The sequence below is a fragment of the Benincasa hispida genome, chromosome 9 (genome assembly GCF_027475165.1).
Source record: "Benincasa hispida cultivar pf3 chromosome 9, pf3_genome.v1.1, whole genome shotgun sequence".
In the NCBI taxonomy this organism is placed as follows: domain Eukaryota; kingdom Viridiplantae; phylum Streptophyta; class Magnoliopsida; order Cucurbitales; family Cucurbitaceae; genus Benincasa; species Benincasa hispida.
The window spans coordinates 69,641,339-69,666,757 of NC_143486.1; the positions used below are offsets into that span (position 1 = coordinate 69,641,339).

At 35.2% G+C, this 25,419-nt stretch overlaps 2 protein-coding genes across 3 annotated transcripts; one reads left to right on the forward strand and one right to left on the reverse strand.

The window, feature by feature from the left end:
• Positions 1 to 5,425: 5,425 nt before the first annotated feature.
• Positions 5,426 to 13,779, forward strand: LOC120085826 (potassium channel AKT1-like). Its single transcript, XM_090318179.1, has 12 exons — positions 5,426 to 6,316; positions 6,445 to 6,810; positions 8,335 to 8,392; positions 9,341 to 9,658; positions 10,166 to 10,411; positions 10,580 to 10,678; positions 11,055 to 11,087; positions 11,210 to 11,395; positions 11,786 to 11,983; positions 12,080 to 12,155; positions 12,243 to 12,827; positions 13,089 to 13,779. Exons 1-12 carry the CDS (start codon positions 6,126 to 6,128, stop codon positions 13,379 to 13,381), a joined length of 2,649 nt encoding a protein of 882 aa, XP_090174305.1. The 5' UTR covers positions 5,426 to 6,125; the 3' UTR covers positions 13,382 to 13,779.
• Positions 13,780 to 13,914: 135 nt separating this feature from the next.
• Positions 13,915 to 24,928, reverse strand: LOC120085825 (DNAse I-like superfamily protein). Of its 2 annotated transcripts, none has more exons than XM_039042036.2 (15): positions 24,529 to 24,928; positions 24,027 to 24,438; positions 22,843 to 23,009; positions 21,920 to 21,985; positions 19,968 to 20,020; positions 18,982 to 19,063; positions 18,329 to 18,375; positions 17,741 to 17,822; positions 16,907 to 16,999; positions 16,716 to 16,748; positions 16,540 to 16,628; positions 15,305 to 16,439; positions 15,079 to 15,164; positions 14,814 to 14,901; positions 13,915 to 14,193 (listed from the first exon to the last, which is right to left on the reverse strand). In XM_039042036.2, the coding sequence occupies exons 1-15, from the start codon at positions 24,652 to 24,654 to the stop codon at positions 14,128 to 14,130; spliced, it is 2,625 nt and encodes an 874-aa protein (XP_038897964.2). In that variant the 5' UTR covers positions 24,655 to 24,928; the 3' UTR covers positions 13,915 to 14,127. The 2 variants fall into 2 exon arrangements, with proteins under 2 accessions (XP_038897964.2, XP_038897965.2); XM_039042037.2 differs by having other exon boundaries at positions 18,329 to 18,372; positions 24,529 to 24,753.
• Between the last annotated feature and the right edge of the window lie 491 nt (positions 24,929 to 25,419).

The following is a 25,419-nucleotide window of genomic DNA, read 5'->3' on the forward strand; positions in this document are numbered from 1 at the left end:
ATTCTAAAAATTATCCTCACAAGCTTTATTCCACACAAAAGAAACTCTCTTTCTAGTCAACAAGGACAAATAAGTGGTTATGCGAGAGAAATCTTGTACAAACTGACAATAATAACCTGATAACCCTAAAAATGTATGCACTTCATTGATTGTGGTGAGATAAGGTTAACTTCTAACTACCTCGATCTTCGTGGGATCCACAGAAACCCCCTCCTTCGCCACATGCCCAAGAAAATACACCTACCATATATAGAATTCACACTTGGAGAACTTAGCATACAACTTATTCTCCCTAAGCATTTCCAAGACCTTCCTAAGATGTTCCTCGTGCTCTACCTGTATTTTAGAGTATACCAAAATATTATTGATAAACACTATTACAAAAGTGTCAAGAAAATCCTTGAACACCCTATTCATCAGATCCATGAATACCGTAGGAGCATTAGTCAAATCGGACGACATCACAATGAACTCGTGATATCCATACCTAGAACGGAATGCAACCTTAGCGATGTCACTATCTTTTATCCTCAACTAATGATACCCTGAACTTAAATTAATCTTGGAGAAAACTGTAGACCTCTGTAACTGGTCGAACAGATCATCAATCCTAAGGAAAAGATACTTGTTCTTGATGGCCACCTTGTTCAACTATCTGTAGTTTATGCATATGCATAACAGACTATCATTTTTCTTCATGAACAACACTGGCGCACCCCCTAGTGACACGCTCGGGTGTATGAAATCTTTGTCAAGCAACTCTTGCAACTGGGTCTTAAGCTCTTTCAATTTTGCTAAAGCCATTTTATATGGAGCTTTAAAGATAGAAGTCGTGTCTGGTTCTAACTCAATATTGAAGTCTATCTCTCTATACAGTGGCAGACCTAGGAGATCATCTGAAAAAACATTTAGATAATCTCTCACCACTGGCTCGGACAACAAAGTGCCCTCAGAGCCCTTAGTATTAACCACACTGGCCAGGCTACTCCAGGTCCCTTGGTTAATCAACTTGTTAGCTTTCATAGCAGAAATTACCTTGGGCAAGACGACGATCCCAACCCCTCTAAACTTAAAGCTAGCTTCCACGGGTTAAGGACCACCTCTTTGTAAGAGCAGTCAATACTGGCATGGTTGATAGCCAACCAATCTATGCCTATTATCACATCAAAATCTCGCATGTCCAAGACTATCAAAATCACGTCTAATACATGGTTCGCTATTCCAATCTGACATGCTTTTATCTTCTCACTTACTAACATAATTTCTCCAGTCAGAGTAGAAATTGATAAAACATAGTTCAAAGGCTCTAGTTCTAGCATAACATGCTTAATAAACATTAAGGATATAAATGAATAAGATGAGTCATAATCAAATAACACTAAGACGTAATGTCCCAGGATTGGGAGCGTCTCTGTCACCACTGTGTTTGACTTATCGGCCTCTAGCTGACTTGTAGTATAGACTCGACTGTTTCTGTCTGTACGAAATCCCATGAGGCATACTTGAAGACTTACCACCTCCAATCTGAACACCAGGGCGTTGGTTAACTATATGCACCACTTGCTTGCATCTAAAACATGTCCCTATGCCAGCCAAACAACGCCCCAAGTGGCGTTTCCCACTGAATGAGTATACAAGCCTATCCCTCCAGACTCTGAAGCCTGCTGCTTAAAGTAGTTTGTGCTATTTCCTGATAATCACACACAACTAACTTTAGGGACTCTAGGTAGTGAAAAATGACATTTTCACAAAATTTGACTAAATTCGAAAGAATGAAATAAATTTTATTATAAAAACTATAAAAAAACGAAATCTTTGTTCGGTGCACCTCTAACTCAAGTTTGAAACAAATTATTACAAATAAACAAACGAATAAATAATAACTGACCAAAGAACAAGGAATGGTTGACCCTAAACCAAAACATGTCAATTCAAGAAAATAAGTGCGGAAGCAAATGTTAAGTCCCAAGGCCCGGATTCCTCTTGTCGTTTCCTTTACCTAAAAAAACTAGAAAGAAAGTGAGTACACAAATACCTAGTAAGTGATCCACTAAGTGTATAGGTTAGTATCCCAATTAAGACAAAGGTGAGCATCCTGACATAGGCATAGGCATAAGGGGCGAACCCAAAGGCACATTTTCATAAACAGTGACTCCGAAAAGACACAGTAATATAATCATAGGTAGCGATCCCATAAGGACACCGAAATATACTCAGGAGATGAACATCTTCTGATAGGAGTGTTAACAACCACCATCAATCTACATGCAACATACAATGTCCAAGTTCATATCAAATCATAAAAAATATAGTAATCATAGTAACATATTTCATGAGTTTCCAGAACGGTCTCAACAGTTCAATCATAACAAGTTATAGCAATTCAACCCAACAAAATAGAATCATGCTTTTAGTGCAGTGGCAACCTTAACACCAACTTGGGTTCGAAAGCAAATTGGTAGTAAATCACTTACCTCGATTAAACCCAAATAATAGGCATTTCAATCCTACTCTCGACCTGACTAGAATCTTGGATTAAGTCCCGGTCAATGACCGTATTCAAATTTTATTTCATCATTTAGGATACTTAACCATGTTGTAAATTCACTCTAAAGTGTTCCTAAAAATCTACCCAATCAAAACATAAATAAACAACTCGAGGGATGTCAAAGCCTTAGAACTTATCCAAGTCACCAAATTTAACCCTTTATAATGTCGGACAGTATAAAATTTCAAAATTCCCCTAAAGCTTGTCTAACGTCGAAGGTCCATGAACAACAGCAAATCAAAGCATAAGTCAATGGGTTTTCAAGTTTAAATAAAACCCATACAAAACCAACAACAACCAACCCTAAAATATTCGGAAAATCGTCCAAAAACCGAACTTAAAGGCTGGTCAGCAGCTCAACCCCTTTCAAAACTCTAACCTAAAACTGAAATTCAATGGGCAATAACCAATTAGTGCCAAAAATTCCATGGGCATCAAAGATTTCAAAGAAAACCCCCAAATCTTGTCCAAAACAAATCAACTATGATCCCAAATCGTAAATTCGGCAAGAAACGACGATTATCGACGACTGAAGAGCCTGGCCGACGGCAGACGCGAGGCTGTAGACGGCGGCTTCAACGAACGAACGAACAGAGACGCGCGATTGGTGACACGACCGGCGGACCTGTCGGTGCGACGGCGAACCTGGCGATGCGATGGAACTCTTAGTCAACGGCCGGTGGAATAGTACAGAGGGGAAAGAGAGAGAGACGGCGGCGATGGCGAGTCTGGGCTTCGCGTCTAAAGGCATGTGTCGAGGGGAGGGGGGCTGAAGGTGCATTTATGAGAGAAAAGGGAAAAAAGAAATTGTTTTTTTTTCCTTTGTTTTTTTACTGCACGCTACACTAGGTGACATAACTATTTTTAACTATTTATAACAATTCTCCCCAGTTAAACCCTAAAATCCAATATAAATATACCACTTTTCCTAATTTCATTAATACATTAATATAATATTAATAAATAATTTATTATATTTCCAGAACCCCCAAATATATATAAAAATAAATTCCTTTTTTTAAATTTAATATCCAAATCTTCTATGGAGTCCAATTTCAAATATATATTCTTATATATATTTCATAACTCTTTCTAAATCCAACCTCAAATTAACCCCTAAACATTAAGTTACAACTATCTCTCAACAATTTAAATCTACCAACAATAAATTCAAGTAAAATTCTAACAATTAAATTAAATCCCAAAATTAACTTAGGTTCAAATCTTGTAAATTTTAAACTCCAAAATCCAAATTCCATATTTAATTCCCAGCAATATAATTATCTTTACCAACTATTCAATTCCAAACAACAAGCCACCAATTGAACCAAGACTTACTAAAAATTCAAATAAAATCCAACCTTTCCAAATCCTACAATTAATTTAAAACAAACCCCTAACCCCTTATCACACGAAATAATTAAAATTGAATTATTAAAACACTAACTCAATTTTGTCTCAATTTTCACGATATGAATCAAGAAAATTAAATAAATTTTTCCTGAAAATTTGGGTTGTTACATGTGTCATCTTTTCGAGGGCAAGTGGAAGTATTATGGGTGTAAAGTATGTCCTAATTTATTTTATTGTACTTTATCTTGTATTTTATACTGTACACTCCACCCGTTTTAGGACAAGTGAGAGATTGTTGGATTTAGTGTCCTAAATCTCGTAGATTTAGTGTCCTAACAAGTAAGGCTTACACGACCATCTCACATGCTCTTTAACTTAGAAGGGAAAAAATATATATTTTTTGATAACTTTTTCGAGGAAGGACATTATTTAGAATTCTTAGTATATTAAAAGTACAATTTAAATTTTTTTAGAAAATATAGGTCAAATAGACACAAACTCAAAATTTCTTAGACTTATTATTCATTTTGCAAAATTTAAACATTCAAATAGACACAAATTTGAAGTTTGAGAACTAAACTTGTTATTTTATATTGAAAAAAACTTGAGCACATCTAATGATGTATCTATCTATCTTTATGCAGTTCACCAAAGTGTCCAATCACAAGTTATCACTTAGCAAAATTTTTCTTTTTATAAAAACGATGAAGTTCTTTTTTACATCTTTTTCCCATTGTAATTGAAAAGAAAACATACCATCCAAGTACGACTCCTTTATATTTTGTTAAGGGTAATTGCAATGGGTAACACTTTTAGACATAACAATTAGTGTACAATAATTTTTTAAAATAATTGTAAATATAGCAAAATCTATAATGATAGACCCCTATTGGTGATATGGTCTATCACTAATAGACTCTGAGACCTTGATCGGAATTTTGTTGTGTACAAATACTTTATGTCTAATTGTTATACCTACAACTGTTCCTTTTGTTAATTGAAAAATATTGTGACAGTTGCAAATATAGTAGTTAGCCCAAAGTATTTGCAGATATAGCACAATGTAAGATAATTTGCACATATAGCAAAATGTAGGTTTTGGTTTTTGAAGTCTATCCACAATAAACTATATAGTAGAGGTCATAGTCCATATCGTGTATATGACTCTATCACCTATTGCTAATAGATTTGGTTATATTTGTAATTCTTTTATAATATTATTATGTACTTCATTATTATCCCTAATATCGTTACCCAGTGTAATTACACGCATTTTGGGTTGTAGTTTTATATATCTATACATCCATAGTATATATTGCTTTGTTAATTAGATATTTTTTCTAAAGTAATGCTTGAGTGGATCCACTTTCATAATTCACAAATAATGATCGAATAATTAGAAGGATGCACATACATACAGTCCCAAATGAAATTGTAATACTTCTAGCACTATACTCTTTATATTCATAGTATAAAATTGTTTTCATAAATATTAGTAGGAGACATCAATGTTAATGGGTCCTACTCTATTTTTAAAAAGACATTAACGTGACACACCACCCAAAATGCACTCGAGTATTTTTCTTCAATAGAACGGGGCCATGCAGCTAGCAGGAGGAGAATGCATGTTAAATGTTGAATAAGCAACGTCAAATCGAAAATGGAATGTCACTTCCATAACTTCCACACACACACACAACAATGCTTCAGGTTCAGGTGGTTAATATTCAATAATGGCGAAAGTACGTGAGGCCCCCTTTCTCTTTCTTTCTCCTCCACTCCAAATTTAGCTGCACAATCCAAGCTCCATCATCGCCATGACTATGGATTCTTACTCATTCATATCTAACCGTCGTTTCCATTATTATTCCACACCACCTCTGCTAATTTCCATTAACATCCAATTTTCACTTCTTTCAACTCAAATCCCTAAATGCGCGCTCAAGATTCCGACTGGCTCGGATTTGTAGGAACTCAATCGGCAGCCGGCGGATGGTTTTGATTTCGGTAAAAGTAGAGATTATTGAATTGAAGAAGAATCTGTAATCGATCGAAGGCTCAGGGATTGCGACCGGCGACGGCGGATGATTTTGATTTCGTGATTGTTGAGAAGACAGGCTCAGATTTGAAGGAAGTGCACCACGCGTTGAGATTTTTTAACTGAAGAACCTGTAATTGAGATGAGCCTTAGGAATTAGGGATTTAGGGTTTAATTTACATCAAAATGTCGAAGCAGAAGTTCGGATTATTAGGGAGATCAATATGCGGGAGAGAGAAAGAACAAGAAATCGAGCAATTCGGTAGCCATTACAGTCTCAACGGCGGAATCCTGCCACCGCTAGGCGTCAATGGGCAAAAGAATCGAAGAATCAAACTCCGTCGTCATATAATTTCGCCATTCGATTACAATTACAGGTTCTTCTTCTTATAATTATCTAATCTTTCTAATTAACCACATTCTTCTTCTTCTTCTTCTTCTTCTTCTTCTTCTTCTTCTTCTTCAGAGATTGTTGTGATGAATCTGATATTTGATTTAATCGCAGACTTTGGGAAACGTTTCTGATATTTCTAGTTCTGTACACCGCCTGGGTTTGTCCGTTTGAGTTCGGGTTCATTCCTTCGCCTCAGGGAGCTCTTGCTGTGATCGATAACGTCGTAAATGGAATATTCGCCATTGATATAGTTTTGACCTTCTTCGTGGCGTATTTGGACAAAACTACTTACCTGCTTGTGGATGATCGGAATCTGATTGCTCTGAGATATGCAAAAACTTGGTTGGTGTTTGACGTTGTGTCGATTATTCCGTCGGAATTGACTCAAGCTATTCTTCCTCCTTCTCTTCAGAATTATGGATACTTCAATATGCTTCGTCTATGGCGTCTTCGAAGAGTCAGTTCCATGTTCGCCAGGTAAAACAAATCCCGAAATTTTCTGAGTTTTTTAGCTTCTAAGATATCCAACCTGATGTTTTTAATTAAATTCTGTTTTTTTTTTAAAAAAAAATAGTTTATTATTTTTATTTGTCAACATCATTGTTAGTTATTCCGTTTTCAATTTAAACTGTCCTTGTGGACTTTTTTCTTAAAAGAACAAAAAAAAAAATCTTAATCTTTGCAATCATGATTTATTAACTATTTTCATCGAAGCATGATGAAGATTCATCATAAACCAAAGCAGTCATTAACCTTTGATTTTAAATTCTATAATTTGAAATTCGAAAAATAAATTTAAATTAACAAGCGAATATATTAAAAATTGTGTGTTTAGACGATGATCGGAAAAAAAAAAATTAAGATTTTACCAGTATAGGCTATGATCTATTAGTTAAAAATTAGAATATAACAAAGTTAAATTACTTTTAAATCCTATGAAATCCTACAAAATTTGACCATTCTAGTAAGAATTTATTTAAAATAAAAAATAGATTTGAATTCATTTTGGATTTTAGAATAGTTTTCTTTGTTGCAGTAACCAACAACAAAATTCATAAAAGCTAAGGTAGCAAATAATTATGAACCTCATAAATCAAAACTATGATTAAATCTTTGTCTTTGCAAATTTCCCATGCTTTTTGTGAACATTGATGGACATTAGTCATAAAGTAGTTTTTAAAAAATTAGATAGCTCACAAGTCAAAACTAGGTTTGAGTCCTTATCTTTGCAAATTTCCCCTGCTTTTTCTTAACTATTTTCATTTGAACATTGATTGAAATTCATCATAAAGTAGTCTTCAAAAGATAAGATAGCAAATAATTATTACTTATCAATCAAAACTATGCTTAAATCCTCATCTTTGCAACTTCCCCTACTTTTTCTTCAACTCTTTTCATAGAACATTTATGAAAATTCAAGGTAAAATAGCAAATAGTTATGAACTTCATAAATCAAAACTATGCTTAAATCCTCATCATTCCAATTTTCTCCTGCATTTTGTTAACTATTTCATTGATTATTATTTTCAAAATCTAACCTAAATTTTCAAATCTAAAGAAAAAAAATGTAGCAATTAAAAGCTTGTTTTTGTTTTTGGATTTGACTAAGAATTCAACTCTATTGCTTAAGAAAGATGCAAACAATTATAAGAAATTAAGAAAAAATATGTTTGATTTTAAAAAACCAAACAGTTACCAAACGAGATTACATGTTCGAGAGTTATTTTGAAATTGTTAAAATCATTTATATTGAAAGTCACTTTTTTAATCATACAAAATAAATTTAATATTTAATTTTACACTTATTCATTTTCATATCATCGAAATCTATCTTGAATGAGTATATTGACAAGTTAAAACTATCCTTAAATTCTCATCTTCACTATTTTGCCTGTTTTTTGGGCATCTCTTGAAATTCTTACTTCTTATTGTATTCATTTACATGTCTACTCCATCATTTGACGTTGGCTTTTTTTCGTGTCCCTTGAAAAATGGCGGCAGGTTGGAAAAGGACAGGAACTATAACTATTTCTTGGTTCGATGCGCAAAGCTTGTATTTGTAAGTTAACTGTAGCGGATGTTTTGTAAACAAATTAACGAGCTTAAACTACATATAAAATTCAAGTTTATATCTAAAATAAATTATTAATTGCTTAAAATGAATTGGTCAGAAATCTATTAAACCAAAATTTTAAAGTTTAAAACTGATTACATACTTTAAAATGTTCAGACACCAAATACACATAAACCTTGAAGTTCATGATATTTTGATTAAAAAAATAATAAAATATTTCTAGTTCTTCATTTTTAAAATTAACCTTATAAACACTAGTACTTATAAATTCATTTGTTTTGCCATCTAATATATATCAAGGTTTTTAAAAAGAGCGATATTTGGATGCATTCTAAGAGGAACATATCTTTATACATCACCCACGTCATACACAAAAAAAATATTTCAAAAAAGAAGTATTTGCCACACGGTAGATTGGATAAGTTGACGATATACAAAGATAGGTACATCATGGAATGCATCTAAATATTACTCTTAAAAGTCAAGTCAAAATTTGAAAATTTAAGTAGACCCCATTTTTTAACCATTTTGTTTTTGGTTTTTGGTTTTTAAAAATTAAACCTATTTACTCTCATTTTCTTATAATGGTTTGCATTTTTCTTAAATATCAGAATTGAATTCTTAGCTAGATTTAAGAAATAAAAACAAGATTTCAAAAACTCACTCTTTTCGGTTTTCAAAACTTGACTTGATTCGAAAGTAGATAACAAACTAATAAATTTAGAGATGGGATATAGGATAGGTGTTTGCAAGTTTATTTTAAAAAACTAAAAATCAAAAACAAAATAGTTACCAAACGGGAGGAAAGAAAGTAGCTTTCAAAAGCATAAATTTAAAAAAAGACAAAACTAGAAATGAAAAAGGTATCAAACAAGGCTTAAATTAAGGTTAGGTTTGTAGTTGAACGATTCTATCTGATGAGGCTGTATACAGGTGTGTGTGTTCACGGTTCATTTTGCTGGGTGCTGCTTCTATCTAATAGCTGCAAACTATCCAGACCCAAAAATGACATGGTTAGCTTTATCCCCCCAAGATTTACATAAGGCAAGTTTGGGAGTGCGTTATGTCACTTCCATTTACTGGTCAATTACCACAATCACAACCATTGGCTATGGCGACTTGCATCCTGTTAATGAACAAGAAATTATTTTTTGCATCTTTTACCACTTCTTTATTCTCGGCTTGCAAGCTTACCTTATTGGAAATATGACTAACTTGGTCGTCCATGGCACCAGTCGAACCAGGAAATTTGTAAGTCTTAACCCCCTTTTTTCACCCTTGCTTTACCACTTACCATTGTGTAAATTATGATTCCCCTTGATATGAAATGGATATAGAGCATTTAATACAAACTTTTGCTTCAATGGCCACCTCAAGAAACCATCATGAGCTGGCCTAGTGATTAATTGGAAGGCATAGTCTTGATAAAGGGCTTAAGCAATCATGGGTTCAATCCATGATGACCATCTAATATAAGGTTTAGTAACTTACGAATTTCCTTGACAGCCAAATGTTGTACAGTCAAACAGTTGTGAGATTAATTAAGGTGCACCTGAACTAGCATAGACACTCATTTTCAAAGATTAAAATCTTCACTCTCCTGTTTGTTGAACTCCTTTGTTAAATATATTGCCATTGGAGAATAACATTTAGGTTTTAGAGAGTGGTGATTTGGTCAAAGGCAGTAATGTGCCCTTTATCTTTGATCTTGAATATTTTCGTGTGTTCATCTTCATATTGTTGCATGGATTATTTCAGAGGGACACCATTCAAGCAGCCTCGAATTTTGCAAATAGAAATCATCTACCTGATCGACTTCAAGAACAGATGCTTGCTCATCTGTGTTTGAAATTCAGAACTGATTTAGAGGGATTACAACAACAAGAGACGCTTGTTTCTCTTCCAAAAGCCATCAGATCTAGCATAGCCCACCATCTCTTCTATTCACTTGTTGATCGTGCTTATTTGTTTCATAGAGTATCAACAGACTTGATTTTTCAACTGGTAATTTTACCATTACTTCCCCACTGTAATTCAGTTTCATATACCTTCTTCCTCATACTCAATCCTCAATTTCTTAAGCTTGAAATTCTTGTTATTTAATGCTAGTAAATGACATTATATTAGAAAGCATAACAATTTCCAGTGGTTTTCAATCTTTGACTTTGGAAGGTAACTGAAATGAAGGCCGAGTACTTCCCTCCCAAAGAAGATATCATCTTGCAGAATGAAGCACCAACAGATTTCTATATAGTTGTAACTGGTGCTGCGGTAAGAGCAGAAACAACCATTTGACCTCTTAAACATCCCAAAAACTTTCCGCATACTTCATGTCTGTACCTTCGAGCATTTTTTGGAGTACGAGGTTTTCATATCTCGCATTATGCATTCTAATTTATGAGAAAGCTTCTTCCATTCAAGGCCAAATCTTAAGACAATAAAGATTTTCAGCCATTGAGCTTTAACTTGGAGGTTATATGAATTTTAGATGTTGAATGGTGTCTCTAAAAATCTCAAGCCTTTACCACTAGGCCAAAAATGCCACAGAAATATGACTTCTATTGTTTTCCTTTGTAACCTCAATGAGAACTTTATACCTCTTTGATTGACTCATGCTATTTCTTCTGATGTTTACTCCACCTTGCAGGATCTTATTATACAAAGAAATGGAATGGAAGAGGTAATTATGGGGACAAGGTGGAACTCTTTTAACATTTTTCAGTAACTAGATTTGATGGCACTGGCGACGACACATAAAATGTTGATATGCAGTTTGGTTTTTTTCGACAAGGATTGTTTCAGATTGTCGGTGAAGCAAAGACGGGAGATATCATCGGTGAGATAGGTGTGCTTTGTTATCAACCACAATTGTTCACCGTTCGAACCAGCCGTTTGAGTCAATTGTTGCATTTAAGTCGCTCCTCGTTTTATAACTTGGTACAAGCAAGCGTTGGGGATGGGGCAATAATAATGAACAATCTCCTCAAGGTCAGCAACTTTTGCCAATAAGATGACATTTTTTTTCTGCACTGCTTGACCATAACAAAAGTTGAACAATCTCCTTAAGGTCAAAACTAATCATAGAAAGTTTGCTAGTTTCTCGATAAGATGGAACCTCAGAGTAGCTCGTATATCAATTTTCTCTTAATGATGAATGCTTATTGAATATCACTAATTCAAGTTACGCACTTGAGAACTAGAACTCATCTCTATCATGCTTGGTAATTAGTCTAGTTCTCAAAGCTACGAGGTACTATAAGGTTGCAATCAACCAGTTGCAAAGCAAGCCTATGGCATGTCTGTGACTATGAATTCATAGTCTAAGAGAAGGCAAAAAGTTTTAAGTTTTGGTTACCTGTACGTTTAAACTATATGCAGCACCTGAAGGAGATAAAAGACCCCAGGATAGAGAAAATTCTGCAAGAAACAGAACAGACATTGACTAGGGCCGGAATGGATATGCCTCACAATTTATACTATGCCGCAGACACTGGCAATGATATATTGTTGCATCAATTGCTAAAGCAGGGTTCGAATCCAAATGAAGTAGATGGCGTTGATGGGAAGACAGCACTTGTAAACAAATCCCATCTATTATTCTTGTTTATCTTGGCTATTCACAATCAATCGAAATGGAGTTGATCAACTTACCTCGCATTTTTTCATTTTCAGCATATTGCAGCAGCTAAAGGAAACGAAGATTGCGTAGTTCTACTCCTACAGTATGGGGCAGACCCGAACAGAAGAGGTACGTACTCTTTGTAGTAGTAATTGCTGCAGCTTGATGCTGAAAAGTTTGGGAAGTTAATTTCCTATGTGCTCTTATGTTATGCAGACTTCGAAGGAAACGTACCCCTGTGGCAAGCAATACAAGGGAAACATGAGTCTATAGTCAAGCTTCTACTGGACAAGGGTGTCAATATTTCTTCAGGCGATGTTGCCCAGTTTGCATGCACTGCTGCGGAGCAAAACAGCATAGATATACTAAAATCCATCACCCAATGTGGTGGAGACATAACGCTGCCAAGAAGCAGCGGGACAACAGCGCTTCACATGGCAGTATGTGAAGGAAATAGTGAAACAGTGAAGTTCCTTTTAGATCAGGGGGCTGACATTGATAAGGCAGATGTTCATGGATGGACTCCTCGAGGATTGGCAGATCATCAAGGCCATGAAGCAATAAAAAAACTATTCTCTGACAAGCAACCTGTGAATACATCATTTGTTGTCCATATTCCACAAAATCCTGGATCAGATTACCTTCGGAAGTTCCAGAACGAATCAAACATGCTGCAGCAGTTTTCCCAAGACTCCTGCATGACTCCTGTTCGAGAATCAAATTGTTCTGATATGCCTCCTAGAAGGAGGAGCAATAGTTATCAAAACTCACTAGTTGGGTTCATGACAACTAACAATACCGGTGAGGTTTCATTTTGCCAACTTAAGAAAATCGTTCTCAATTTCCTAAATTTTGGGTTTAAAATCTCTAGGTTGCGCACACTAAAACCTAAAATGAACAGTACTTACATATTTGATCTGAATACTTTTACATTGGTCTAACTAGACTATTAACATTCGAGATTTTATCACATTGTGCGTAGAGAACTATCTATAAGATAGGTGCTCACTTTCTAAAGCTAGATTTTAACATATACAAAAGTTGCTACTTAAAATCATACAGGAGAAAGGGACGTTCTACAACCTGCATCACTCGGTTTTAGCAATACCCAAAGCGTGAGAACGACTTACCAGGCAAGAGTTATTCTCAGTTGCCCTGAAACGGGACAGGCTTCTGGAAAGCTAGTGATTTTACCCAAATCCATCAAAGAACTACTTGAAATAGGCTCTAGAAAATTTGGGATTTCTGTGGCAAAGATTCTAACTCAAGGAGCTGAAGTTGAGGATACAGACCTTATTAGAGATGGCGATCACCTTGTACTTGTTAGTGATGCTGGTGCTCCCCAGAGCCACTAAGTATCGTACGATTTGTTTCAGGACAACCTACCTCAGCTGCTGCTTGCTCAGATTATTTGCAACGTAGACTTCGCTATTCTTTTTTTCCCCCCATCTTTTGTTTTCAGGGGAATTGAAGTCAAATAAATGACATTCAATATTTGATGCTCGTACTCTGCACAATCTGGATATTTCATATTCTCTGTGCAGAGCGTTTTTGCATTGGTATTTTTTGTAAGTTAAATGTGTTACCATGTTAGAACTTAGAAGATTGTATATATTTGATATTTGAATGAAATTTATCTTTTTCTTTCGAAAGACTTGTCTATAAGTTCCTATGTAATCATGGTATCACTTCTACAACAAAACATTGGGTTAGATTCTTAGAATGCAAAAATGCAGGCAACATAGGAGAGTTCAGTAAGGGAGGCCATTCCAATCTAATTCGTAAATATTAAAAACACAAACTCAAATGCCATGCAGGAAGTGACACAGCACATCGTGGCCAAATAATTAGTGAAGTATAACATCAGCTATAAAGTAACCTGAAACCATTGGTGAAAAACTACATCTATAAATAAAATAATAATAATAATAATTAGGGAAAAAACTCACCATCTTAGGCTCTGTTATCTCCTCTAACTCAACACACTGCACCTGCAGGCTGGTGCCATTGGAACCAGTTTGGTTCCTCAAATAAAAAAACTCCAATTACAAGGGAAATTATTTATTCACTTATTATCATTTGCTTCTTAAGATTCACGGTATCACTCTTCACGACTCCTTACAAATGCCAATTCAGTAGCTAAGGCAATGTGATCGCTGCCCCATTTCTGCAAAATTGTGCTTTTTGTCATTTTAGGTTTGACTATGAAACAAAATGATATATCAGGAATTAAATACAAACAAAATCGTGTTCTAAAAGGAGTGACTCTCTTTGTTATATTCTCTTCCCACATCCTTTCAAAGCACATAGGTCATGCACTCCCACTTGACTAGTAGTCTTGATGGGTCATACGTGAACTAGAACTTTAACCCAAGGAGGAAAGATGAGAGAATCCCAACAGGAAGAAATGAAGGCACACAGAAGGAATTAAGAGAAATATTCCGTCTCTGAAATTTTTTGGATTGTCAAACTGAAGAAACTATTCGTAAATGGACTTTTTCCCGTCCAAGAAATTTCTAAAAAATAGAACAATGTTCAATGCAAAACCAATTTCAAACTGATAATGATGGAAGTATAAAAGAGACTGTCATATATGAATCTTAGGTCAAACCCAAAAAAAGAGAAGCCTGAAAAAAAAAACGCAAAGAGGGAACTCAATCGTTTGGAGGTAGGGTTAAAAAGAAACTAATTGCAATTGCAATCGGCTGAAAATGTTCATGGACCACCTGTTTTCAAAACCCTCCAATTCTTTTATTTTTAAACCAACCTGAAGTTCATATACCATACCTTTGTAGGAAATCCAGGAGTCAACTGCTGCATGACTTGTTTTCTTATGGGGGCAAGCACCCTAACCGTCTGAAGACCTTCTGAACGCCTATATAAATATTAAATAGAACTGGATATTATTATGAAGTCCAAGTTCTATTTACTTTGATAAATCAATTTCTAGTCTATGCTCTGCTAATTAACCCTCCCACCCCCTCTTAGACAAAACAAGCAGCAAGCAGCACTTTAACATGATTCATCAACTAATGAAGTACTTTAACTTTACCATATGTAGTCGACAGTGCCCAGAAAACACCTATTGTAACTAGTTGCCAGGGGTTCCCCATTCAAGTCTCTGGTCCCGGAGAGGTCCTGCAAAGATGGCACTACAAAATTATGAGTATATTCCCGAAGGAAGAAGCATACAGTAAATAGAGGGAAAAAAACATCATATCAAGTGGTTGTCATCATTTGCAACAGAGGAAAAGAAATATATTGATAGAATCTTCCACCTCAGCTTCTGTATATGTGCTTCTAAGCCTTAGAGAGTGTTCAATTAGAGTAATATCTGCATTGCCAGTAGCAGTTTCTATTTCCATTGGAGTCCATAATGAGCGATCATGAGTAACATTTTCAACTTCAAAAGACTTGGTATTCAATCCTGGCAACAAATCATCTTCAACTCCAGTGGGTGGTGGAACCAAGTTTCGATGAATACCAGAATGATGAATATCGGATGAAAAGGGATCTTCAACACCATGCAAAGCTGAGAGAAATGTCTGATCATCCTCAGTTAAGCTTCCATTTAACGCAGCTACATCCTGCTCATCTGAAGGGAAAATCTTTGGTCTCTCATCCATATCTGAGTCAATCCCAGGCAAACCCGTTGATGGGCCACCTTCAATATTCCTACCGGAGGAGCTTTCCTTCTCAAATTCGCCAAATGAGCGGTCAAAAGTTACAACATCAGAGGAGTCTATGGCAGTTTCGGCCATGGAATTTTTGCAAGCAGGTGTAGAAGAAACGTTCTTTGAATCCCAACAAACTGTCTGAGAATAAAGCTGTGCATCATCTAAGATAAGAGGATCAACAGTGTCTTTGCTTTCCTTGCCAAAATTGTGATCCTCATAACCATCTGTAGAAGATTTATTGATTAAATGGGAGGCATCGGTTTTCTCCATCTGTCGTCTCTCAGTTTCATTCAGATGAACTAGTTCAGGGTCGGTTCCTAAAGGAGAGACTAGTTCGCCAACTTTTTTACTGGTATGACCAACAGTAAACTCATCTTTAGCACACGTGATTGAATTTTCGTTGAAGCTATCTGTCTTCTCACAGCAAGTTGTTTCCCCTCCATTTTTGTGGTCAAACAAAGCACTACGTTGACTTTCCTTTTTCCCTTCAGAATGTAGAGTGGTACCCTTCATTCCAAGTTGGAGATCGTTACAAGAAGTATCAGGAGCATCAAAGACAATGTGAGAACTATCAGGGGGCAAGATGTGGTTTACTGATGGAAGATTCTCATTTTCCATGCAGCTACGTGAACAATCTTGCTTCTGTATGTCAGACAAAGAACTATCCGACTTCCTTTCAATATCGCTAGATTCTGACCTCGACTGGAGGGGAACTGAGCCATTGGCAGTCCGAAGCCTGCACATTTGACAATCTTTTACTTTTAGTTTGAATTGTGCATATAACATGCTACCTGATGAAGGATGCAATGCAGATAACCAGACAGTACAAAAATTACCGAGGATTACGCCAGAATGATGAAGGTTGATGAATCTCAGCAGAAGATTGTCCCGATACCTTGTCTCTATCCAATCCAGACAAATCTAGCTGTAATTGAGTGAAATACATTGATTATAGGATTTTGGCCAGACATCCTGACTAAGAATATTGACACAGCCCTTAGAAAAGTACTACCTTCTGTTCAGAAATAAAGTTATACAATGCACTCTGCAATTATTAAATGAAATAAAGTTATATAATGTGCTCTGCAATTATTAAAATAAAATAAAATAAACATTAATTATCGTAACCGTATTGAAGAGAACTAAAACTAAAGATACCAAGAAGTCAAACTGCGTTACACTATGAATGCTTAACAAGACAACCTTTGGTGTACAGTTAAAATCCCCACAGAGAACGATTGGAGCATTGTCCCAATTTTTTGAAATAGCGTGAGCCTTCTCCAAGAGAACCCTGACCTGTTCAGAAATATAGTACAAGCTAAGCTTACCAAAGCAATAATGAAGATGTTTAACTTGACATGATAACTTATATGGAGGGCATAAACATGCTTCAAACATCTTTACTAAAGCTTTAGAACTCCATTATGAGTAAAATTTTTACAGCATAACGATGACTTTCAGTATCAAGGACCAATAGAGAGCAGCAACCTAAGAAGCATAGACTGGACACGGATACGATAGGATACGGACATATGCCAATTTTTAAGAAACTAAGATACAGATACGTTGAAGATATGTTATTTTTTTTATGATAATGTTATAATACATTAACTTTAAGTTAAATTAAGGTAGATTTAAAAAGAGAATGAGGAGGAGGAAAAAAAGGTAGAAGATGAAGATGGAAGAATGAAGTCAGATATGAAGGGAGCTGTGAATGTAATCCAGACAGTGAGGTGAGAAGAATGAAGATTTGATTGCCTTTAGGTTTTTGTCTTTTTTGGGGGCAGTTGCCAGATTTAAGTGAACTCTTAAATAAAATGGGACCTTTTAAATGGATGGGCTTAAATTTGGAGGAAAAAACAGATACTTCAAATCACATATCAGACATGTATTATCTAGGCGTATTTGTATACATATCTGATACCGATTCTCTGCACGATTAGAAGTATATAGACTTTCTAGGCAGTAACTGTACCAATCTATCTACTCTATCTGCTAAAGGGAAGAGAGAATCGGATAAGTTAGATCAGAAAATACCTGGCCAAGCTTGATTTCTCCTCTTTTAGGGTTATAGAGGACATGTATATTACATATAACAACTTTATTGTGATTTGATGTGCTGCAAAGATACAACACAATTTTTTTAGAAATTAAAAATGTATGGAGCACAGAGTTCATAGATATGAAAGGAAAACACACGTGAACAATGAAATCATTGGACAAACAGAATAGAAGCTGTAAACTTCAAGTTCCATGTCATGGATGCAAAATTGCCGAACAACTTGAAATTATTTTATTTTATTTCTACAAAGCCAGAGAACATTCCTGTCACAAGAGTGTTGCACAGAAAAATGAAGCATACCCCAGAACCCTCCAGAAAGATAATGCAGCATAAAAAGAAAGAAACCGCCATTGGAACTTATTTGGTAACGGGAACATTGAAGGGGAAGAAAAAAGAAAGAGCATCAAAGGAGCTCTAAACTTATTTTAAAGGAAAATTCGTGAAGTGTTTAATTAACCTAAAACTAATTAACTTAATTACCATTATTCATGATAACTTCCCCAAGATTGATCAACTTAAGACAGCAAAGAGAGATTAATAGCAAAATATAACTTCTAAATTACCTAATCGGTGGAGTAACTGAATTGTCACCATCATCCCGATGACTCTGCTGTTCAACAGAAAATAATACTGAGTAAAAAATTATTAAACGCAAGTGATAAAAAATGATCAAGGAATTTAAAATATAAAATAGAAACAAACACATAAATCCTGTTAGACCTCCAATTCCAAAAGTGTATTCCAAGAAAGGTAAAAGAGGAATTTCAGTTCCAGGTAATGATTAGAATTTAGAATGGCTAGTTTCAGGGTAGTTTTTTTTTTCCTTTTTTAAAGGCTTTTCCCTAGTTTCAGGGTAGTGTTTAAGTTTGCAAATTTGAATAGGGTGTTGTTACTTGTCATTTACTTTAAATAGCTTTGTGTTCTGTAGATAGGGCATGTGTGTTTTTATCTTGAAATCAGTTTGTAATGTTGGCAACTTGGGAGAGAAGATTGACCACCTCAAATTGGTCAAGTGTCGATAGATTGTAATTTCTAACTTGATATCTAATAGAAAATAAAAGAAATACGTATAGAATTGATACCTAGACACGCATCCATACACTTTTATGATAGAATGGACGTGCGACTGAGAATATATTTAGTATAAACATAACATACTAGATCACACAACACAATCAAATTTTTTACACTATATGAAGCTAGCAGAGATGTACACCTCAAGAACACATATCTGAGCAACATTGTCTCGTAGTCCAAGCTTATTGAACTCAATAGACTCCTCATGCAGAAGCTTGAACCTGTGGATAGAAATTGATATCAAATTCAGGACATTTCAACAGAAGAAACTCCGCAAAAAATGATTATTAAAAAAAACCAATACAAAAGAAGAAGAAGAAGACTGTTGCAAGATGAAATATAAATAATCCTAATCATGAAAAAGTTGACCGGCATCAGCTGCAGCTAATGACATAAAATTTCCAGTACACATCCACTCTAAAACTGATTAAAGCAGTACAAATAATATTAACAGCTGTAGTCAGTTTAAAACATTTGGTGCATGCATAACACCACAAATCGAGTTGGAGATTTTTTTCTGGATAAGAAACAATTTATTTGATAATTGAAATAATCCAAAGAGATACAAAATAAGGGCCCTTTCACAGGAGTACAAAAGGTGAAATCAACTAGCAACCAGAGATATTTTGTTGGAAAAAAGAACATTCCATTGATAAATGAAAGAGCAACAAGAGATTAAACAAGGAACTTTGAGGGACTGTCCTTGTTTACAACAAAAGGGATCAATAAAGGAAAATCTATAAATCCCTGGAGAATTTTAATCATCATTGATGAAACTCCTATCCAGTCAAAGCTTAGAACAATACAGCACAAGTGTTCCAGGCCCGATAACTTCCTTTGTGATAAAAGGAGAAACCATTTTCCAATTATAGGTTGGTCCAGTAACTTTCTTTGTCTCATGTGGGGGAACCATGGTCCAAAAATATATACTGAAAACAAGTTGGAGGTTGCATTATTTGTAATCAAAATGAGGGTTCTATACAAGTAATCTACACTTCTTTGTACTCTCAACAGTAGAATATTAACATGCTTTCTAATTACTACCTTAATAACCTGTCATCCTGATTTTGAGGCTAAATGCTGCATACAACAAGAAGTTCACAAACAAGCATTAACAAATCTTACCTTGACATGTGCCAAAAGATTGCACAGCCGTCAACTGGAGTTCCAGTACGCATCTACACCTTAATCCGTAGATAATCAGAATTTTAAACTCAACAAGAACCTTTCTATTATTTCAATCAATTATTCAGGAAAGAACTAAATTGTGTGAGAATTCATTCTTTCTACTATGATCATCATTCCATGATATTACTTTTCTTTTTTGATGAATAATTCTATGATATTAAAATTTAAGATACAACTTGCACTCATGTTTTTTTAGTAAGAAAACTAAACTATCATTGAGATAACGAAAGAATACACGAGCTCATAAAAAACCAAGAGTCGTGATACTAACTAAAAACTCCTCATCAATCTTATAATATTCTTATAGACCAAAGTAAGCTTTTTTCCAAGACATCCATTTCTAGAACTTTATCAAAACAGGAATCCAGAACTGACAACTCCTAGGATTTCCTTCCAATGAGAGCCCTACATAAGTGGAAAGGAAGCTACTCACTTCACACCCAACCGAAGTCACCCAAGAGTCTTTAACTAGTATAGATCAACAACGATGACAGACGACAACAAACAAGAAAAAAACCCTTGGTCCAAACAAAAAAGGATAATATCATTCACGAACTGGATGTGCAACATATAACATAAATCCTTACCCTAAGTTAGTATGACCAAGTATTGCTAAACTTAATAGTCTAAAAGATAAATAAATAATTTAAAAAAAAAAAAAAAAAAAAAAAAAATCTAAAAAATGATATCTTGAAACCTTGCTACAATTATCATTTATAGGATTGACAAATATTATAAGTTCTCTTTCAATGACTTAGTAGCAAAAGTAGTAATAGTTTGTATTGTCACAACTCAAACTTTTAAATTGTTGAAGAATGAGAAAAATTAATATTATTCTTCCCACAATTACATGGTGAATAAAGATTTTAAGCCTCTGTGCATTTGCACAAAGGTGTAAGCCTCTTGTAGTTCAAAGGAGTCATAAGTCTCGATGCTAAAAGTTAAAGTCTTGTCTCAAGGTGTAAACCTCAATAGCCTTTTAAAACATTGTCAAAGAGAAAAATAAAAATGACAGCAAATCCCCTTGCCTAAGGCCCCTCGTAGCAAATATTTTACACCTAGGCCTCTCAATGAAAAAAATAGAAAGAATATATATGTAACACACACCAATCTAATACAATTTTGCATCCAGGCTGTCCACTTAATCCTAAAACCTTTCTTCCCCATAACTTCATCCAAAAGAAATCCAATTGACGAGTTCATAGGCTTTCTCAAAGTCAATCTTAAAGATAATCTCCTCCTTCTTCTCCTTTTAGTCCTCAAAATAAGCACTTGATCTAAAATTTGCCCACATCTCGCAAATTATAAAGAGTTATAACACACAATGACACAAGTAGAACCCTCCCGCTAAAGAATCTTGAAAAATATGGGATACTTGTTACTAACTTATTGTGAATAATTAGTAGTTGATAAAGATATTATATTAACTTATAACTAAGCTAAAATGGAGAGCAACGTTGGTATTCATAATTGACTGCTAGTTAAAAAAATTAAAAATAAATATTTTTTGTAAATGCTTTTAAAGAAAATGACGACAACAACACTAATAATACAATTTAAAAAATAAATAAATACACACATACAATTCAAGATTTCAACGTACATTTCAAAATTGTGGAGCGAATATTTTTCTGGAAAAGAATCCTTGACCACAGTATAAAAATGAAGATCCTACAACTAACTATATGCACCATGACAAAAACACAAAATTCAGCCTTTAAAATGTCATCTCTTGTGTAACATTGAGTGCAGAAAAAATTGTATTATTTAGAGTAGATACATTACCAAATCAGTATGGATTTTAATTGGCAACAGATTGAAATCAAGAAATGGTTTGAACATGTTCCACAAGATCTCCAGTCTAAAAGACCTGAAAATTCCAAGCCTACCTTCCAAATTCCACTGAACCCACGAACTTTCAGTGCTTCCTCTAAGTCGTGGAATCTATCAACCTCCTGGGGAAAATTTTTTGCATACAACACCACCATATATGAGTTAATTAAAGGCAAAACAGTGTTGAAAAAAAAATTTGTCAACATAATGAAAAGGTCCTCGTCAAACACCAATGCACAATTGCATGCACATGGAATTATATAAAGAACGGAATGGATGGTTAACATACTTCGACTAATAGATGAAAAAAAAAATTGAATGTCAATAGATTGATAGCTAACAGAATAAAGAAAGTAGATGGAATCATCTGACCCAAAATCGTAACAGGTATACACGAAAGATTGAAACAGGTCCAAGATCATTTTTTGCTATGTTCCAAGATTTTAATAAAATGAATGAAGAGTTTATCAAGGCTTTATAATTTAAAATTACCAACTCCAAATAACTTTGAAATTTCCATTTCTTCTAAGGATCTTTCAAGCACATAATTACCTATCATCCGGATGCATCGAAGAGTATGAAGAGTTCGAGAACCATTAATCAGTTCACTTATAAATTTGAGTTCTCTCTACTCTACCTGGTACATCAATTCCTTTTATTACTACATGCAATTGTTGAAGACGCTAATGTAAAGCATACGGACAGAAAAGGAAGCCCTTACAATCCATGTCAAACCACTGACTACAAATACAGAAACCTTAATGTCATTCTAACTTTCAATATTGACAGTGTTTCTTATCGTGTGGAATTTAGCCTGTCTTATCCTTTTTCTCAAGCAACATAAATTCAAGAACGATATTTGCATGGTTTGAAACCTCAAATGATATTAAGACAGAATTAGGGTCCCAGAGAATGTGTCCAATCACAAGACTTATAAACCTACAAGTCAAATGAAGGCATACTATGCATCTACCATTACCTGAAAGCACATTATGTCAGTAGACCATAATCCAAGCTCAAATAAAATATGATTTTTCCTCCACTCCCAATCCAACATGTAACCGGGAATATGACGGTAGAGCTTTTGCTTGTGATCCATGGCAAGGTAATCAGCTAATATGTTGTATGAAAGAATTGAAAACCGCTCTGTACAACACAAAACAAAAATAAGTAAATAACTATAGCAGCATAATTTGGTTCTTCTCCATCACATCAACTATTCTGTTGCATGGTCATTCATTCTAGGGAAAGCAAATATTTTATGGGCTAATGACTGGAACAGGAACAGCTTTTCAAAGATATGGCTCACGAGAAGAGGAATATTTGAGTGGCTGAGTAAGTTTGTGGTTGTCCGATATATTATTAGGTTTCTGGCCTTTTACTATTAAAGTGTCCCAGACAAGGCCATTTCTTTTTCTTTCTTTTCATTCTTTTCTTCCTTCCCCATCATTAATTAATGCTAGTCCGGGAGAGTACCCATGATTTCTTTTGGCTAGATCGGGAGGATGCCTTATAATCATTCCACCCTCCAATAAAGAGAAAGGAGAAAAGATCTAAGACCATTTTCATAATTTGCAAGGTAAATCTCTCTAATTATTTGATGCATGATTGGGACATCAGTAAGATCGTCATAGAAATCAAAATTCAAGAAATAAACTATCCACATATAAAATGAGATGCAAGTCCTTAAGAATTGGAATTTGGAACCTCTAAAAACTTCTAAATCATCCATTGTTCAGGGTTCAGAAGATGCGGCCAAAGACTTGAAATAAACCAAACATGTTCATTGCCCTGCTCTCAAAACATGGAAACGACTTCTTTTAGCATTTAAATCAAGCGAACAAAAGTCCACTTCTATGCTCCGATTCACACACCAAACCTATATAACTAGTTCCATTCAGTTCGATTAAGCCAACGGACTCTCTCTCAGTAATTTATAAAATAATAATAATAGTAATAGTAATAATAATCCGACAATCTACCCTTCAACAGTTGAGTGAACTACTGGTATGTTGAGTGTCCAGCAGTTCGCCTGTGTTAATCTCCCCTTCCTTACAGTAACTACATAATTCCAGTAAACAATGCACTGAAAATTTTGACAACAATAACAAAGTGTCAAGTTCCTTTTACGGTCTCAACAGAAGGAAGGAACGAGCAAATTACCGCAAGTAGATGGAGGTGGTGTCTTTGCATAATCCCAATGACGATAATCTAACGGCTTTGGAGGCCGAGGTCGAATTTGCTGCGGCATATGAACACCTTGATTTTGATTGAACGACGGTGGCTGCTGACAGTGGGTATGAGGATGAGGTCCCCGATACTGGTGCCTCTGAGTGGAAGGCGGAGCCTGTCGGAATTGATGATTTCCACCAAAAGACGGAGGTCTAGGGTTTTGAGTTGCACTATAACGTCCCGCATTGTTCGCAAAGCCTCCTCTCTCTCCTCGCTGGAACCCTAGGTTGGACTCCCGAACAGACTGAAAATGAGAATCACCGGTGACGAATTGACCTCTACCACCAGAGTATGGCCGTTCCGACGAGAAGCCTCGGTGGCCTCCGTACCGGCCACCTCGGTACTGCATACCGGAAAAACTGAAGTTATGGTGCTGCGCGGAACAAAATAAATCATTCTAAAAAGACGTGAATGAAGGAAAGATGTAACATACGGGAGGTCGAGAAGACATGACAGCGGATGTATTGGTGGCGGTCGTGGCGGTAGCGGTAGCGGTAGCTGTGGCGACGGCGACGGACAGTTGATGGAGCGGAGGAGGAGGAGTAGCAGCGCGCCTCATTGAATGGCGGGAGTGAATGTGAAGACTCAGTGGCGATTCTTTTACTTTAAGCTTTACGATCAACCGGAAAGGCAAACAAACAGTTGTTATCGCAAGTCAAGAAGATTATGGTGAATCATCTATAGATGGACCGTGGTGATTTAATCTACAGAGCAGTGCAAAACTGTGTAAATTACGCCAAGCCGTTTGATCCAAACAGTTGGTAAATTTCTATTTTTGACTCAAAAAAAAAAAAAAGAAGTTTCTCTTTTAAAACTAATCTCATTTTTTAACTCTACCTTTTCTAACCTCTTTTCAGTTTTATCATATTTTTAAATGGAGGACCTCACCATATGAATATATCATTTTGTCTTTCAATAAATAGTTATTCTTCAATAAATGGTTATTCAATTGAACTGGTTAAAAGTTTTAGAGTACCGTAAATCCTTTCCTCTTCCTCATCTCGAAAGTTTCTCTTCTTCCCGATAAGTTAGAGTAGGATTTTTTGAAGTGTTATTGTCCATTAAAAATCTCTTCCCATTCATCCTGAAATTTCTTTAATAAGTTAAGGATCAAAAAGGAATTTACTTCCTCTTCTCCAAGAATCTATTACTTTGAACAAGCATGTACTAGAAGGAAACATAATCATTAAGCACTTTAATTCATCAATTTTAGCTCTAAATTAAGCATGCTCGTCAAATGAAAATAGGGTTTCATGAATACCTATGTCGATCTTCCTCAAACTTGAAAATCAATTGCAATCTCCTCGATTTCTGGTCGTGAACC